This window comes from Papio anubis, unplaced genomic scaffold (assembly GCF_008728515.1).
Source record: "Papio anubis isolate 15944 unplaced genomic scaffold, Panubis1.0 scaffold282, whole genome shotgun sequence".
NCBI lineage: Eukaryota > Metazoa > Chordata > Mammalia > Primates > Cercopithecidae > Papio > Papio anubis.
The window spans coordinates 95,433-112,527 of record NW_022162912.1 but is presented as its reverse complement, the minus strand read 5'-3'; the positions used below and the strand labels follow the sequence as shown (position 1 = coordinate 112,527).

Genomic DNA, 17,095 nt, shown 5'->3' with positions numbered 1-17,095 from the left:
AAAAATAACGTAACGTAACGTAACGTAACGTAACGTAACGTAACGTAACATAACATAACATAACATAACATAACATAAGGAAGAGTTCACAATGAGACCCTGCAAGTATCTGTGAGGCCTATACCATTGCTCAGCTACACCACCAGCAGGACTGCTAGAAAATACACAGGGGAACTTGTTTGACTTTCCCCAAGAGGGCTTTGAGTCACAACTAATCTTAAGAACAGCACTAGTTGGGCGTGGTAGCTCACGCCTGTAATCCTAGCACTTCGGGAGGCTGAGGCAGGTGGATCACCTAAGGCCAGGAGTTTGAGACCAGCCTGGCCAACATGGTGAAACCCCATCTCTACTAAAAATACAAAAATTAACCAGGAGTGGTGGCACACGTCTATAACGCCAACTACTTAAGAGGCTGAGGCACGAGAATCTCTCGAACCCAGGAGGCAGAAGTTGCAGTGAGCTGAGATCGCACCACTGCATTCCAGCCTGCGCAACAGAGCGAGATTCCAATCTTGGGAACAACAACAACAAAAAAGAACAGCACTAAACCCAGTAATGAAGGAGGGAATCCTCCCAGTCTCCCCACTCCCTTCACAGAGAAAATGTGCAAATCCCCAATTAACTTACCAAGTGTCGGATCCCATTCCAGGTATGATACATGAGAGGGAAGACGAGTGCAAACTTAGCTGTGTGGATCAGTGCTGGCCCCAGACACAGGGACTTCACGAGTTCCAAATAAGACTCAAAGTTCCCAGGGAGTAACAGGGCCGACATGCCAAAAAGAGAGACCCCTGAGGAGAAAACCAAGTAGTTCGTCACAGCTGCTCACAAGTTACAACTAATATGACACATAAAACTGGGACCCCTGGCACCTCATACAATTCTAAACCATTTTGAAATGGAGAAGATTTTTGTTTTGTTTTTTTCTTGAGACAAGAGTCTCATTCTGTCACCTAGGCTGGAGTGCAGTGGTGCAATCTTGGCTCACTGCAACCTCCACCTCCCAAGTTCAAGCAATTCTCCTGCTTCAGCCTCCTGAGTAGCAGGGATGACAGGTGCCCACCACAACACCCAGCTAATTTTTGTATCTTTATATACGGGGGTTTCACCAAGTTGGCCAGGCTGGTCTCGAACTCCTGACCTCAAGTGATCTGCCCACCTTCGCCTCCCAAAGTGCTGAGATTACAGGTATGAGCCACTGTGCCTGGCCTTGAAAAGGAGAAGATTTAAACTCATGTTCAAGTTTATAGTGGGAGACAGACTACTTGGGATCTGATCATAAACTAAATGTGCCATATGTTTTAGTACATTATTCCTCCTTTCAACATCCCTCTCATTAAAAACTTCACCTGCCAGTTCAGAAGTCATGCCTTGCTATATCATCTAGTTCATCATCTAAGTAAGAAAAGGTAAAAACAGTGTACTCAGTTCAGAGAAAAGTGAGAAAAAAAATTAGGTTCTCTTTTTTTTTTTTGAGACAGAGTCTCGCTCTCTTAACCAGGCTAGAGTACAGTGGCGTGATCTCGGCTCACTGCAACCTCTGCCTCCTGGGTTCAAGCGATTCTTGTGCCTCAGCCTCCCAAGTAGCTGGCCTTAGAGATGCATGCCACCACACCTCACTAATTTTTGTATTTTTAGTAGAGACAGAGTTTTGCCATGTTGTCTAGGCTGGTTCGAACTCCTGGCCTCAAGTGATTCGCTCACCTTGGCCTCCCAAAGTGCTGGGATTAGCAGCATGAGCCACTGTGCCTGGCCCATTTTTTATCTTTATTTTCTAGTGTTGCTACCTCTGAAGAGAGAAAAAATTTAAAATCATTCAAATCTCTATTACACAAAAATTTAAATTAAAATGAATTAGAGACCTAAATGCTAGAGCTAAACTGTAAAACTCTCAGTAGAAAGCACAGAAATAAATCTTCATGATCTTGGATTAGGCAGTGGTTTCACAGATGACACCAAAATCATAAATGACAAAAGAAAAAACAGATGAATTGGATTTCATCAAAATTACTAACTTCTGTGCTGCAAATAATACCATCAAGAAAGTAAAAGGACAACCCAAAGGAATGGGAGAAAATATCTGCAAATCATGAAGGACTTTTATCCAGAATATATAATGAACTCTTACAACTCAATTAATAAAATGACAAATGGATCTGAATAGACCTCTTTCCAAGGAAGATAAATAAACGGCCAATCAGTGCATGAACAGATGCTTAACATCATTAGCCATTAGACAAATGCAAATCAAAACCATAATGATATAATATAAATACTATGTGTACATATTTGGAAGATTATTTCCTTATGTGAAAGAAAAAGTATGAATACTTTAATGTCTGACAGGGCTACATTATTTGTTGGGGCTCAGTGACTATCAACCACCAATGACTGACAAATCAAGTATAATAAATATGAAACTCAAATTAGAAATAAGATGTTATCTTGGCTGGTGCAGTGGCTCATGCCTGTAATCCCAACACTTTGGGAGGCCGAGGTGGGCAGATTATTTGAGGTGAGGAGTTCAAGCAGCCTGGGCAACATGGTGAAACCCCATCTCTACTAAAAATACAAAAATTAGCCAGTTGTGGTGGCACACGCCTATAGTCCCAGCTACTCGGGAGGCTGAGGCAGGAGAAACCCTTGAACCCAGGAGGCGGAGGTTGCAGTGAGCTGAGATCGCACCACTGCACTCCAGCCTGGGCAATAGAGTGAGGCTCCATCTCAAAAAACAAAACACAAACACACACACACACACACACACACACACAAAGAAATAAGACGTCATCTGTAAAATGGGAATAAAATTTAAAAAAAAAGAAAAAGAAAAAAGTAAGAGGCCAGTTGTTTCCTATAATCACCAAAAAATATTTTGGGGAAGCAAAAAAGAGTACCCACACCACAACTCCCAGAGACCCTGATTTGACAGTTTGGGATCATTGTTAGAAATGTGGTTTTCAAACTGTATACCAAGCTGCCCTAGGGTACCACAGCAAACTCACAGGTCCTACAGGATACTTTACATATTCAAATGAACCACAGTGATACTTAACATCTGTTGGTCATCATGTGAACCACTACTAGCTCAAGATAGTTCGGTTTTAACATTAGATGTTAGATTTCTTACAATGATCACATCTTCGCAAAGCTGGGTTTTCAACAAAAATGAAGCGCTGTGTGAAAATCAGTGTGGAACAAGAAATGAGGCTGGCAGTGTCCAATCTGATTTCTAAGGTTGGAGGAGTTGTATAATATCCAACAGCATATACATCCCATTAGTAATTAATTATGATTGGCTGGGTATGGTGGCTCTAACTGTCTTTTGAATTTCAGTGCCAACACAAAGCTCTGAAACTTCAATAGCCAAACATATGCCTTAGATATCTGGGCAAACTCATCCCTGATCTAGGCACCAAATGGGACAGCAGGCTCATAGCTGAGTCCTAGGGATGGCCACATACCAATATTAACCAACAGAAGACCAGACCCTGATATGGTGTTATCCTAGGATAACACCACCTACTCTCAAACGACCTACGAGAGTTAAAACTCATGGAAATACTAGGATGTGAATAACAGTGTCTTCAGCTTTTGTCTTCCTATGAATAATACAGAATTATGTCAATTAGTTTAATCAATTCAAAAAGAGAAGACTGCCTCTAAATAAGTCAAATGTTCCCAAAATCATTCTACTACTACATACCCCCACACCAATTTTTTCTTTTCTTTTCTTTTCTTTTCTTTGAGATGGAGTCTTGCTCTGTCACCCAGACTGGAGTGCAGTGGCACAAACTCAGCTCACGGCAACCTCCGCCTCCCAGGTTCAAGCAATTCTACTGCCTTAGCCTCCGGAGTAGCTGGGACTACAGGCATGTGCCACCACGCCCAGCTAATTTTTTTGTATTTTTAGTAGAGACAAGGTTTCACTACGTTAGCCAGGCTGGTCTCAAACTCCTGACCTCAGGTGATCCACTCACCTTGGCCTCCCACCCGCCTCGGCCACTTCAGTTTCTTAAGCTCTTAAATGAAGATACTCCTGTTTCTCAGATTATTATGAGGGTTAAATAATTATGTAAATGTTTAGTAAATAATGGCTACAGCAATAGTCGTATTTGAATTAGGTGGTGTTTTTCTGATGGGTTGAGTCCTTAAACAAAAAACATAAAATGATACAGTGTCTGCATATACACAGAATAATGGTTACTTCTGACTGGTGGGATTATGGGTAACTTTTCTAACTATACATTTCTATAATATTTTCCTTCTTGGCAATATGTTCTTGTAATCAGGAAAAAAAAATTTTTTTATACAAATCTCTGGGAGATCAAGGAGATCTGGAATTATTACCAGATTCCAACCCAGATATAATTAAGAGAGAGATCATGTTGGCTGGCTGCCTCACTAATTTTTCAAAAAGACTCCACCTCTTCAAACAGGAATATTAATCAGTTAAGTCAATTGAAAGCTACTTTAGCCAAAGCTTTAATCATTACAAGTGAAAAACATATGAGAATTAAATATGAGATTTTCTGAATTCTCCTCTGATGTTCGGTATACTGGGAATCAGGAAACCGACCCCACTCCTAGAACTGGAGTGCCTCAGGAGAGTCCTCTAACAGCTAAACAATTTCAATTGGGAAAATAAAGCCACTGAAGTTGTCCCATCTAATCACTAAGAAAAATTAAATGGTGCTTTTTCTTGACTGCCAAGACCAGTTCCTGCTGGCCCCACCCCATTAAGTCCTATATATGTAACTGTGCAGACTGTCAGCAAGTCCTATTGTTACTTCCAGAAGTCATCATAAGCTCTTTCAGACACTTCTTCCTAGCAAGCCCCTGCAGATGTCACAGCAAATGAAAAGAAAACACCTAAAAGAGCCTTCATGAAGCTGTCCAACTGATGATTAAAACTCAGTGTGACAGCATGTAACTGTTCTTTTATATACATTGTTGTTACACTAATCTCATCATGATGTATTCTGCCCATCTGCTTCCCCACAGATCCTCTCTCAAGGTCAAGAGTATTCATGCAGTGAGGTAAAGTAAAGCATTTCTGAGAAGCATCTTCTCTTCTGGTGGGAGTTTTGCCAGGTCATCCCAACTTGGTAATGCAAGGACTAGATGTAGCAGTCAGCAGTTGTGAAATAGGAAGGGCTGAGAAGGACTTTTTAAACTACAAATAATCACACATTTTCTGAGAGGTATAAGATTAACTATTCTGATTATTAATGTAAATAATAATCACCACCAAGCCTGTACTGGGAATTTCATATACAGTATTTAATTTTCATAATCCTTAACAGGCATTAAGTAGAAAAAGAAATGATAACGTAGCAGACTGAAAAGTAACTACAAGATCTCTCAAGAGAGCTCAAAGATGACAAGAACTCTTGTTGCATTTTCTACAGCCCAAGGCCTACCTTCAGGCTTGTCAAAATTACGAGAGACTAAAGTATAGAAGATAGATGGCAAAACCTCTTCTAATAACCAAAATCCAAGACCCAGAAAGCCAAATTAAAAATAAGCAGATTACAGCAAATGGAGGAAATAATTTTGACAGAAATGTCATTTAGGCCAAGCTGAGGCTGGATAAACCAGAATCACACATGCACCACACACACTTCTCCACTGACTAGATAATTTGTGCCTTCCAGGTTCAATGTCTCTCTCCTTTGACTCTAGAGAATAAACACTGAATATCTGGTTCCTTGGCCTTCTCTTTTTTCCTTTTTTGTTTCTGATTACCCATCTCCCTCTTACTGTCACCACCACTCATCTCATTCTTTGTCCCTCCCAAGAGGCAGGTCAAACCCAGATGCCTACAGGAGCCAAAGAGATGTGTGAATCAAACAGAGCAATTAAGGCCATATAGACTAGTGGTGCTCATAGAAAACTGCTGGACAGGGGAAGTATGTATGTTCCACCTAAACGCACTCAAATTTCATTTCTTTTCATCACAGTACAAAGAAACAAAGTACATCTGTTGACCAAGCATGGCCCACAGGCTGCCAGTTTGTATCCTGAGAAAGAATATAATACTACCAACTGAATTATTGCCTTACTTAATTTCAATCACATTCTGATCTTATGTCTCTAACACATTTGGGTTATCTTGATTTTTTTTAAAAAATACCATTATTTGGTATAATTGAAACATGAAAAAAATGTACATATTTAATGCATATGTTTTTATGAGTCTGGAACTTTCATTGATGTTTTAAGCTACACTACATTACTCAGTGGCATGCATAAACTTTTCTTTTTCTCAAATGCAGAGCAAATCATATCCACTATGAAAGAATTTATACTAGTTTCAAGGTCTCTAAATTCTAACTGTTGCCCCATACATGGCAAAAAGGTATTATCAAGGCTGGGCATGGTGGCTCATGCCTGTAATCCCAGCACTTTGGGAGGCCAAGGTAGGCGGATCGCTTGAGCTTAGGAGTTGAGACCAGCCTGGGCAACACTGTGGAACTTCATCTCTATTTTTAAAAAATTGTTTAAAAACTAGGCCAGGCACATGGCACACCCCTGTAAACCTAGCACTTAGGGAGGCCGAGGCAGGTGGATCACCTGCAGTAAGGAGTTCGAGACCAGCCTGGCCAACATGGTGAAACCCTGTCTCTACTAAAAACACAAAATTAGCTGGGCATGGTGATGTGTGCCTGTAAGCCTAGCTACTGGGGAAGCTGAGGAAGGAGAATCACTTGAACCAGGGAGGCGGGGGTTGCAGTGAGCCGAGATTATGCCACTGTACTCCAGCCTGGGAGACAAGAGCGAAACTTGGTCTCAGAAAAATTTTTTAAACTAAAGAGAAAAAAAAAGGTATTATCCAAATTTGTGGACAAAAAAACTGAGGCTTGGTGGCAGGTGTAGTGACAAATAACTTTTTCAAGGTAAGGTCTCACAGTTAGTGACAGAGTTAGAACTGAATTCAGATCGGCCTCATTCCAAAGTCTGCAATTTTTCACTTTTTCTATACTCAGTCTGAATAACCAGGATTTCTAAAATATAACAGATGATATGTAAGAATCAATAACTAATATCCCATCTCATGACAGGCCCAGAAGAAAAACACAGTTATTTTCAAAGCCCATCAGTTACTTTATGAATCTAAATCTTTTGGCTTTTCTAGAGAATAGGCTACCTGCCTGAGCAGCAAGTTTGCCTACAAATTCAGGCAATCTCTCACGAAACTTCTGATTCTTCCATCTGACCTTGTTTTTATTTTATTTTTTTATTTTTATTTTTGAGATAAAGTCTTGCTTTGTCACCCAGGCTAGAGTGCAGTGGCATGATCTCGGCTCACTGCAACCTCTACCTCCTGGGTTTAAGCGATTCTCATGCTTCAGTCTCCCAAGTAGCCCAGATTATAGGAATGTGCCACCTACACCCAGCTAATTTTTTGTATTTTTAGTAGAGATGGGATTTAGCCATGTTAGCCAGGTTATACTCAAACTCCTGGCCTTAAGCGATCCACCTGCCTTGGCCTCCCAAAGTGCGGTGTTTACAAGCATGAGCCACGGCACCTGGCCTGACTCTGTTTTTAAAGACTACCCAAAACATTCAGGACCATTCTTATATCCATTCAAGCTAATTATACAATTCATATACAGATATATGAATATCTATATATATTGGTTCAAAGCTTAAAATATCTGTTGTTTAGCATCTTTATTATCTCTTCCTAATCTCATGCTTTATGTTATATGTTTTATCTGTTATTTACGCTTTCCTAGACTCATTCATTATTGCAGCTTCAGCTATCTGCCATTCTCAAAGCATGTACCTAATTTCAACTAGACTTTTTCTGTCACTATGAAAAATCCTGAGTATTTATTTTTTTTACTTATTTATTTTTGAGACAGAGTCTCGCTCTGTCACCCAGGCTGGAGTGCACTGGTGCAATCCAAGGTCACTGCAACCTCTGCCTTCCAGGTTCAATCAATTCTCCTGGCTTAGCCTCCCAAATAACTGGGATTATAGCCACGTGCCACCACAACTGGTTTATTTATTTATTTATTTATTTTGTATTTTTAGTAGAGATGGGGTTTCACCATGTTGGTCAGGCTGGTCTCAAACTCCTGATCTCAGGTGATCCACCCGCCTTGGCCTCCCAAAGTGCTGGGATTACAGCCGTGAGCCACCGCACCCAGCCCTGAGTATTTTAATCCTTATGAAACCTAAGCAATGGAAGAGTGCTATTAGTCTCCTCTTTCAACCTTTTAAAACATTGTAGGCCAGGCGCAGCAGCTCATGCCTGTAATCCCAGTACTTTGGGAGGCAGAGGCAGACGGATCACTTGAGGTCAGGAGTTCAAGACCAGCCTGGCCAACATGGTGAAACCCTGTCTCTACTAAAAATACAAAAATTAGCCAGGCATGGTGGCACACACCTGTAGAACCAGCTACTCGGGTGGCTGAAGCAGGAGAATTACTTGAACCTGGGAGGAGACAGAGGCACAGAGGGCCATGATGGTGCTATTGCACTCCAGCCTGGGCCACAGGGCAAGACTCCATCTCAAAAAAAACAAAAATTTTAAAGTTCCTTTTCAATAAATTCTATTTTAAAGTCAAACTAGTGTTAACATGTTTTTTAAAATTTATATATTAGCCATAAAATCTCTATAGTTAAAATAAATAATTTATTTTGTATTTATCCAGGCCAGCTTGTCCTGTTACTGGAACTAAAGAGAATATGAACTTTTAATGGCTTATCATGGTCTACAGCATGGCAATCAGAGTCCTTCACCGTCTGGCCCACTTTCTAGCCTTATCTTCCATCACTTCTCCCATAAACATAATTTTTTTTTTTTTTGAGTCTCACTCTGTCATCAGGCTGGAGTGCAGTGGCGTGATCTTGGCTCACTGCAACCTCCGCCTCCTGGGTTCAAGCGATTCTCCTGCCTCAGCCTCCTGAGTAGCTGGGACTACAGTCGCACACCACCACGCCCGGCTAATTTTTGTATTTTTAGTAGAGATGGGGTTTCACCATGTTGGCCAGGATGGTCTCAATCTCTTGACCTTGTGATCCACTTGTCTTGGCCTCCCAAAGTGCTGGGATTACAGGTGTGAGCCACCGCACCCGACCCCATAAACACCATTCTTAAGAAACAGACCTCAGCTGGGTGTGGTGTCTTGGAATGGTTGTAGATGCCTGTAATCCCAGCTACTTGGGAGGCTGAGGAAGAGAATTGCTTGAACCCAGGAGGCGGAGGTTGCAGTGAGCCGAGATCGCGCCACTGCACTCCAGCCTGGGCAACAGGGCAAGACTCTGTCTCAAAAAAAAAAAAAAAAGGAAAAAAACACAAGATTTATAAAAAGTTAGCAAATAAAATAATTACAACTGCCAGGCGCAGTGGCTCACGCCTGTAATCCCAGCACTTTGGGAGGCCGAGGTGGGCGGATCACAAGGTCAGGAGACTGAGACCATCCTGGCTAACATGGTGAAACCCCGTCTCTACTAAAAACACAAAAAATTAGCCAGGCGTGGTGGCGGGCGCCTGTAGTCCCAGCTGCTGGGGAGGCTAAGGCAGGAGAATGGCGTGAGCCCGGGAGGCGGAGCTTGCAGTGGGCCAAGATCATGCCACTGCACTCCAGCCTGGGCAGCAGAGCGAGACTCTGTCTCAAAAATAAAAATAAAATAAAATAAATAAAATAAAATAAACTAGAATAATTACAACTTGTGTAATAAAAGCTTTGTAAGAAACAACACAGTACAATAAGAACTATGAAGGAATAGAGTACTGTAAAACAGAAATAAGGAAGCTTCTACTTTAAACATGGTGGTAAGCAAAGTGCTCTTTGAGTTAACATTTTGCTAAGATGTAAAGGGTAAGAAAGAACTAACCAAGCACAGTGCAGCAAGAAGTCAGAGTGGGCATTTCAGACTAAAGAAACAAAACATGCAATGGCTCTCAGGTGGGAAATAATTTTGCCTGTTCCAATGAGTTCAAACACCAGTGTGGCTGGAGCATAGTAAGCAAAGGGAGGAATGGCAGGAATGAGTTAGGGAAGAGCCAGAGCTGGCAGGGCAAAGGCCATGGTGGATATTTGAATTTTAATCTAAGTGCTAAAGTGAACACAGTCATTGGGAGAGTCTAAGAAAGGGAGTGACATGATTCCATTTATTTTCAAAAGATTTTTCTTTTTGTTGTGTGAAAAATGGATGGGACGAGGGCCACAAGAATGCAAAGATCACAGTTGCCGGAACTGACTTCATTTCAGACCAAATGATCCAGTTTCTCTTGCCATTCGGTCCAGGGCACACTATCTTCTAAGAGACAGTTGCTATTAAATGTATCATGTTTCTCATCCTTGTTTCCATAAAGCAACACCAAGAGCATAAAGTTTCTTGAAATCCCCAGAATTCTGAGATAGGCATTATTAATATGCCTATTTTATAAGGAATAAGCTGAGGTTTAGAGAATTAGGTAATTTGCTTAAGTCATGCACCTGGCAAAAACCTGTTCCTTTGTGATTTTGATGGAGGGACCTTCAGCATTTGAAGAAAACAGTATAACTACTACTCTATAGAAAACAGCTACTATATTCTATCATGGAATTAGGAGAGAAAGTTTGGGAAAAACAGGTGATATGCTGATGAATGCAAGGCCACCATTCAAAGGGGTAAAGACAGAAAAAATACAACTTTTTTCTTTTTTTTTTTTTTGAGGTAGGGTCTTGCTGTCATCAGGCTGGAGTGCAGTGGCACAGTTATAGCTCACTGCAGCCTTGAATTCCTGGGCAATCCTCCCTACATCAGCCTCCCTAGTAGCTGAGACTATAGATGCATGCCACTACTCTGGGCTAATGTTTTAATTTTTTTTTTTTTTTTTTTTTTTGAGACGGAGTCTCACTCTGTCGCCCAGGCTGGAGTGCAGTGGCACAATCTCAGCTCACTGCAAGCTCCGCCTCCTGGGTTCACCCCATTCTCCTGCCTCAGCCTCCCAAGTAGCTGGGACTACAGGTGCCCACCACCAGGCCCGGCTAATTTTTTGTGTGTTTTTTTAGTAGAGACGGGGTTTCACTGTGTTAGCCAGGATGGTCTCGATCTCCTGACCTCGTGATCCGCCCACCTCGGCCTCCCGAAGTGCTGGGTCTTGATAGGTTGCCCAGGATGGTCTCGAACTCCTGGGCTCAAGCAATCCTCCTGCCTCAGCCTCCCAAAGTGCTCGGATTACAGGTGTGAACCACTGCACCCTGCCCAAATAATTCTTCAGTTGTGAAAAATACTCAATTCTAGCCAATACAAACGTGTGTGTGTGTGTGTGTGTGTGTATATATATATATATATTTTGAGACGGAGTCTCGCTCGTCGCCCAGGCTGGAGTGCAGTAGCACGATCTCGGCTCACTGCAAGCTCCGCCTCCTGGGTTCACACCATTCTCCTGCCTCAGCCTCCCGAGTAGCTGGGACTACAGGCACCCGCCACCACGCCTGGCTAATTTTTTGTATTTTTATAGAGACGGGGTTTCACCATGTTAACCAGGAAGGTCTCGATCTCCTGACCTCGTGATCTGCCCGCCTCAGCCTCCCAAAGTGCTGGGATTACAGGCATGAGCCACCGTGCCCGGCCCAGATGAATATATTTTTTATCATCATAGTGTATAAAAAAGTCAATATCCTTTTTTTCATGTAGTGGTGACACATATATTGAGATAATAAGGGAAACTACAGCCTAATAAATAAACTGCTCTTGTTCTTTCAGTGATTTTTAGGATTAAATCTGTTCATCAATATCACCAAACTGAGTAGAAAGCATCCATCTAGAAATTCCTTAATCAATCTAAAAATTTCTTATTCTAAGTAAGCAGAAATAAAAATAATTATGAATCTACAGTTAGAATAGCCTAATCTTGAGATTTTCCCTATTATCCCCACCAGCTCAGTGCCAGCAGGTTAAAAACCAGGAGCTACATATGGATTCCTAAAAACACAAATCATCCTTATACCTCGATTCCATCATCCCTTTACCAACCAAAAGAATGAAAAAGAACAGAAATGATGCCATCAGATCTTAGATAGGAGTCTCTATCCTTATCAACAAAACTACATATATATGTCTATAAATAGACATATATAAATATACACACACACACACATATGAGATTGCAAATAGCAGAGGCTTAGATTCAGATAATTGCTGCCAATGTCTCATCAGCAGCTCCTTAAATACAGGATCCCTACACTAGAGCCACTAGCCCTACTGATGACCACATCAGTTAAAAACATAAGTCTACAGAAGCCTAGGAGAGATCCTGCAGGGTTTCAGAAGACAGAAACAAGAGCACTTTTCCAATACCACCATTGCTTTGACAAAGCAAAAGTCAAGAGAAACTCCCTTTCCTACCTCAACAGCTCTATTTGGCACCAAATTTCTGGAGCAAGAGCACACTTACGCGCTGGGACCTGAAGGCTGCCATCTGCTCTACTCTGTACAAATGGGCCATCTCCTGGCAAGACTGTAATGATGCCTCATGTGATGAATAAAACTTAGGCATTGCTCCCAGGCTAAAGTACCAAAAGAGACGAGATGGAGGGGCTCAGACAAAGCTTTACATAAGGTAAAACAGTGGGGCTTCTGTCTCTCAGGTATATGTTTCATACCGATTCTAGGCAAGATATTTCCTCTTATTCCCTAGGATGAGGTTAAAGACATACTAAGGGGCTAGGCACAGTGGCTTACGCCTGTAATCCCAGCACTTTGGGAGGCCGAGGTGGGCGGATTACCTGAGGTCAGGAGTTCAGAAACCCCATCTCTACCAAAAATACAAAAATTAGCCGGGCATGGTGGTGGGTGCCTGTAATCCCAGCTACTTGAGAGGTTGAGGCAGGAGAATAGCTTGAACCCGGGAGGCTGGTCTCATGAGGCTGCAGTGAGCCAAGACTGTGCCATTGCACTCCAGCCTGGGCAACAAGAGCGAAACTCCGTCTCAAAAAAAACAAAAAAACAATAAAACAGACATACCAGGGAACTATCCACAGGAGAGAAGAGTTTGTACACACAGCAGGGATTTACACACTGTTCTAAGTCATAACCTCATTTTCCTTTGCCAGCAAAGGTCCTAGGACTATCAACTTGGAACAGAAGTCTTGTTGAATATGTGCTAACAGTTCATTGGAGCACTTCTTTTAGAAAGCACTCCACGTGCTCGCTTCGGCAGCACATATACTAAAATATAGAAAGCACTCCACTATTCCTAGTTTGCATCTGTTCTCCCTGTGGATATATAAGGGCTAGATCACCTTTGCTGGGAGAGAACACAAGTTCCCCCAAGGTCTCATGGAGACTAATAGAGAACAAACTCAGATTTACCTATGCAACACTCTAATGTCCGATAACCTCTTCTTGCTCCCACTGAACTGAATAGCATTGCACAGAAATGCCAGTTGAAATACAATACTAGTTAGGCAGTTATTACAGTCAGTATGCAGGGGACCAAAATAAGATACTTCTAGAGCCAGAAAGTATGATTATAAACAGAATAGAAATTTAGGACACAAATATATAAAACACATTAACAAAAAAGAGAGTGGTATTCATTTTGTAGTCACCAAATATTTACTAAATTATCTACTGCATTCTAGGTACCATACTAGATGATTAGAAATACAAACAGATGCAGTCTAAGCCCTCAGGGAACAGACAATCCAGTAAGGAAGAACAACAATGAACAAGTAAATGACAACCATGATTATGAAAGAAAAACTAGAATGCTTTGAGAGTGTGTATCTAGGGAACATAATCTAGTTTTTGTTTCTGGTTTTGGTGGGGGTAGGAGAGCAAAGTATGCTATAAGGCTAAATAAAGGAAAGCTAAGAAAGTAAAAATATGTTACATGCATATTCTTGTGAGAAAATAAATACATAAAAATAAAAAAGCAAAAATGTCTATGTCTCCAGCACCAGCCAGACATAATTTTAAATCTAGCTGACCCTCTTGTAAAGTATATCCCTACTGTGAAAAGATACACCAGATCCCAGAAAACTGATTTTAATTGGCACTCCACATAATAAACCTTCCTACCTAAAAAGGATGTACTAATTATCTAAGACCAGTAAACAATTCACTCTGTAGCTGCAGTTCATATTATATAAATGAATGAATAGACATTCTGATCTGTAAATCAAGATTTTGTGAGACTGACCAGTGAGCTAGTCTTTGGGGGACTGAGCAAGTCTAGGTGATAAGAATGGGTGCTAAAACTGACCTTCTGGAAAAATAAGGTTGATTATTTATCTTGGACTGTGTTCCATCAACGATCAGTCAGCCAGCCCATCTCTATTACATTTCTCTGCTCTCTTTATAATTTCTCTTTATAATTTCAATAAATACAATATCAGGAAGTGCTAGGGAATGGTTTAAAAATTTGCTAAGAAACTAATCTGGGCTAGGCGCAGTGGCTCATGTCTGTAATCCCAGCACTTTGGAAGGCTGAGGCGGGTGGATCACGAGGTCAGATCAAGACCATCCTGGCTAACACGGTGAAACCCTGTCTCCATTAAAAATACAAAAAATTAGCCAAGCGTGGTAGCACGCGCCTGTAATCTCAGCTACTCGGGAGGCTGAGGCAGGAGAACTGCTTGAACCCAGGAGGCAGAGGTTGCAGTGAGCTGAGATCGCGCCACTGCACTCCAGCCTGGGCAACAGAGCGAGACTGTCTCAAAAAAAAAAAAAAAAAAAAGAATCTGAGCACAGTGTAAACTCATAATTAATTGTTAAAGGGATGAAGGAACAATAAACTTAAAAGAGATGTATTGTTCCCTCTAAATCAAGTGCTGAGTTTCAAAGGAAGCAGAGACTAGGACCAGTGAAACAGCCAAGTTTTTCAAAGAAGCCCATGTATGTGTGTAAAAACATATATATACATACCTGCACTCAAAGCAATACCAGTGCCACGGTGGCAGATGGACATCGCCATGGGAAGAGACCAACTGTAAAGAAACACACAAAGACAATTTTAAAAAGGAAAAGATAACACCATAGTAGAGAGTCTATCTTTGCAAAAATATAAACTAATTCTGAAACAGGCACTTTTTTCTTTTTTCCTGGATACAGATTCTCACTCTGTTGCCCAGGCTGGCAGCGAGCGGCACGATCTCAGCTTACTGCAACCTCCGGCTCCCAGGTTCAAGCAATTCTCCTGAATAGGTAATATTTTCTTTAAAAAAAAACAAAAAAAAACAGCTTTTGCGTTCCTGTCTTTTCATTTTTTTTTACCCTGGGAACAGAGTCTTGCTCTGTCGCCCAGGCTGGAGTGCTGTGCCACGATCTCAGCTCACTGCAACCTCTGCCTCCCAGGTTCAAGAGATTCTCCTGCCTCAGTCTCCTGAGTAGCTGGGATTACAGGCACCTGCCACCAGGTCCGCCTAATTTTTGTATTTTTAGTAAAGAGGTTTCACCATCTTAGCCAGGCTGGTCTTGAACTCCTGACCTTGTGATCTGCCTGCCTCAGCCTCCCAAAGTACTGGAATTACAGGTGTGAGCCACCGTGCCCAGCCATGTTTCTACTTTTTACTTTAAAAATACAAATCTGGGCCAGGTGCGGTGGCTCACGCCTATAATCCCAGCACTTTGGGAGGCTGAGGCGAGTGGATCACCTGAGGTCAGGAGTTCGCAATTAGCCTGATGAACATGAAGAAACCCCATCTCTACTGAAAATACAAAATTAGCTGGGTGTGGTGATACATGCCTGTAATCTCAGCTACTCGGGAGGCTGAGGCAGGAAAATCGCTTGAACCCAGGAGAAAAAACAAAAAACAAAACCCTGTATCAGGATTAGGTTAAAAAAAAATAAAGAAAGAAGAAAACAGATTTAGGGAGAAGGATCCCTACCTTTACCAGACTGCATCACTGATAGGGCTAAGGAAAAAAAAATGATTATAACTCAAAAACTCCTTTCCCAAGGAGAAACATGAGTCAAAGACACTCATTAAAGTTGGAGGTAGTGTAGTGGCTCACACCTGTAATCCTAGTACTTTGGGAGGCCAAGGCGGGGGTGGGGGGGGGGGGGGGTTGAGTTCAGGAGTTCAAGACCAACCTAGGCAACATAACGAGACCCCCATCTTCACCAAAAAAAAAAAAAAATCTGGGTGTGGTGGCAGAGGCCTGTGGTCCCAGCTACTTGGGAGACTGAAGTGAGAGGGTCACTTGAGGCCAGGAGCTCCAGGCTGCAGTGAGCTATGACTGTGCCACTGTACTCCAGCCCGGGGTGGGGAGAGAGAGACAGAGATCTTGCCTGCAAATAAATAAATACAGTTGGTACAATTAGAAAGTAATCACTATAGGCCGGGCGCGGTGGCTCACACCTGTAATCCCAGCACTTTGAGAGGCGAGGTGGGCAGATCGTGAGGTCAGGTGTTCAAGACCAGCCTGGCCAACACGGTGAAACCCTATCTCTACTAAAAATACAAAAATTAGCCAGGCGTGGTGGTGCATGCCTGTAATCCCAGCTACTCGGGAGGCTGAGGCAGAGAATTGCTTGAATCCAGGAGGCGGAGTTTGGCATAATCATGCCACTGCACTCCAGTCTGGGCGACAGGGCACGACTCCATCTCAAAAAAAAAAAGAAAGTAATCACTGTAATACCAACTGGGTCCCTCTGTTTCTCCAGGTATAACACTGATGGAAGAAAACCTGAGTTTCATTTATCCACAGTTTCATATAATATATGGTCATCCTTGAATCCTCCCTTATTATATGCCCCAAAATATCCAAACTGAACATACCACTTATTTCCTAATAAATTACCTATCCCAAATGTTTATATCCAATCTTCTAGATTTAGTATATAGTTCTTAATCCACAGTAGTTCTGAAATACTTTTTGTCATCAAACCTCTTTTTAAATTATGAATCATCAACTTTCCACTGAAGGACAACCAACATTGTTATTCTAGACCTAGTTCTCATGCTCAAGAGAGAACTGGTGGGTAAAATGGAAAGAACAAGAATCTGAAGAAAGCTAACACTCACTTTGGAATGTTAGCTTAGACAAAGAATACTTAGCGTAATCAAACCATATCTTCAACACTTTAAAGAGAAATAAGGAGGTTAAAAAGATCTCAAAAGAAAATTCTGCCTACATAATGAAA

The 17,095-nt window shown here is 41.8% G+C and overlaps 1 protein-coding gene across 1 annotated transcript in view; it reads right to left on the bottom strand.

Annotated features, from left to right (window-relative positions):
- Nucleotides 1-603: 603 nt before the first annotated feature.
- LOC101006239 (succinate dehydrogenase cytochrome b560 subunit, mitochondrial) overlaps nucleotides 604-17,095 on the bottom strand; it is a 38,691-nt gene continuing 22,199 nt past the window's right edge. Inside the window, exons 4-5 of the mRNA XM_031661877.1 lie at nucleotides 14,875-14,936; nucleotides 604-791 (exon numbers count right to left, since the gene is read on the bottom strand). Coding sequence (XP_031517737.1) covers nucleotides 619-791; nucleotides 14,875-14,936 — 235 coding nt within the window. The 3' untranslated portion in view covers nucleotides 604-618. The remainder of the gene's footprint in view (nucleotides 792-14,874; nucleotides 14,937-17,095) is intronic.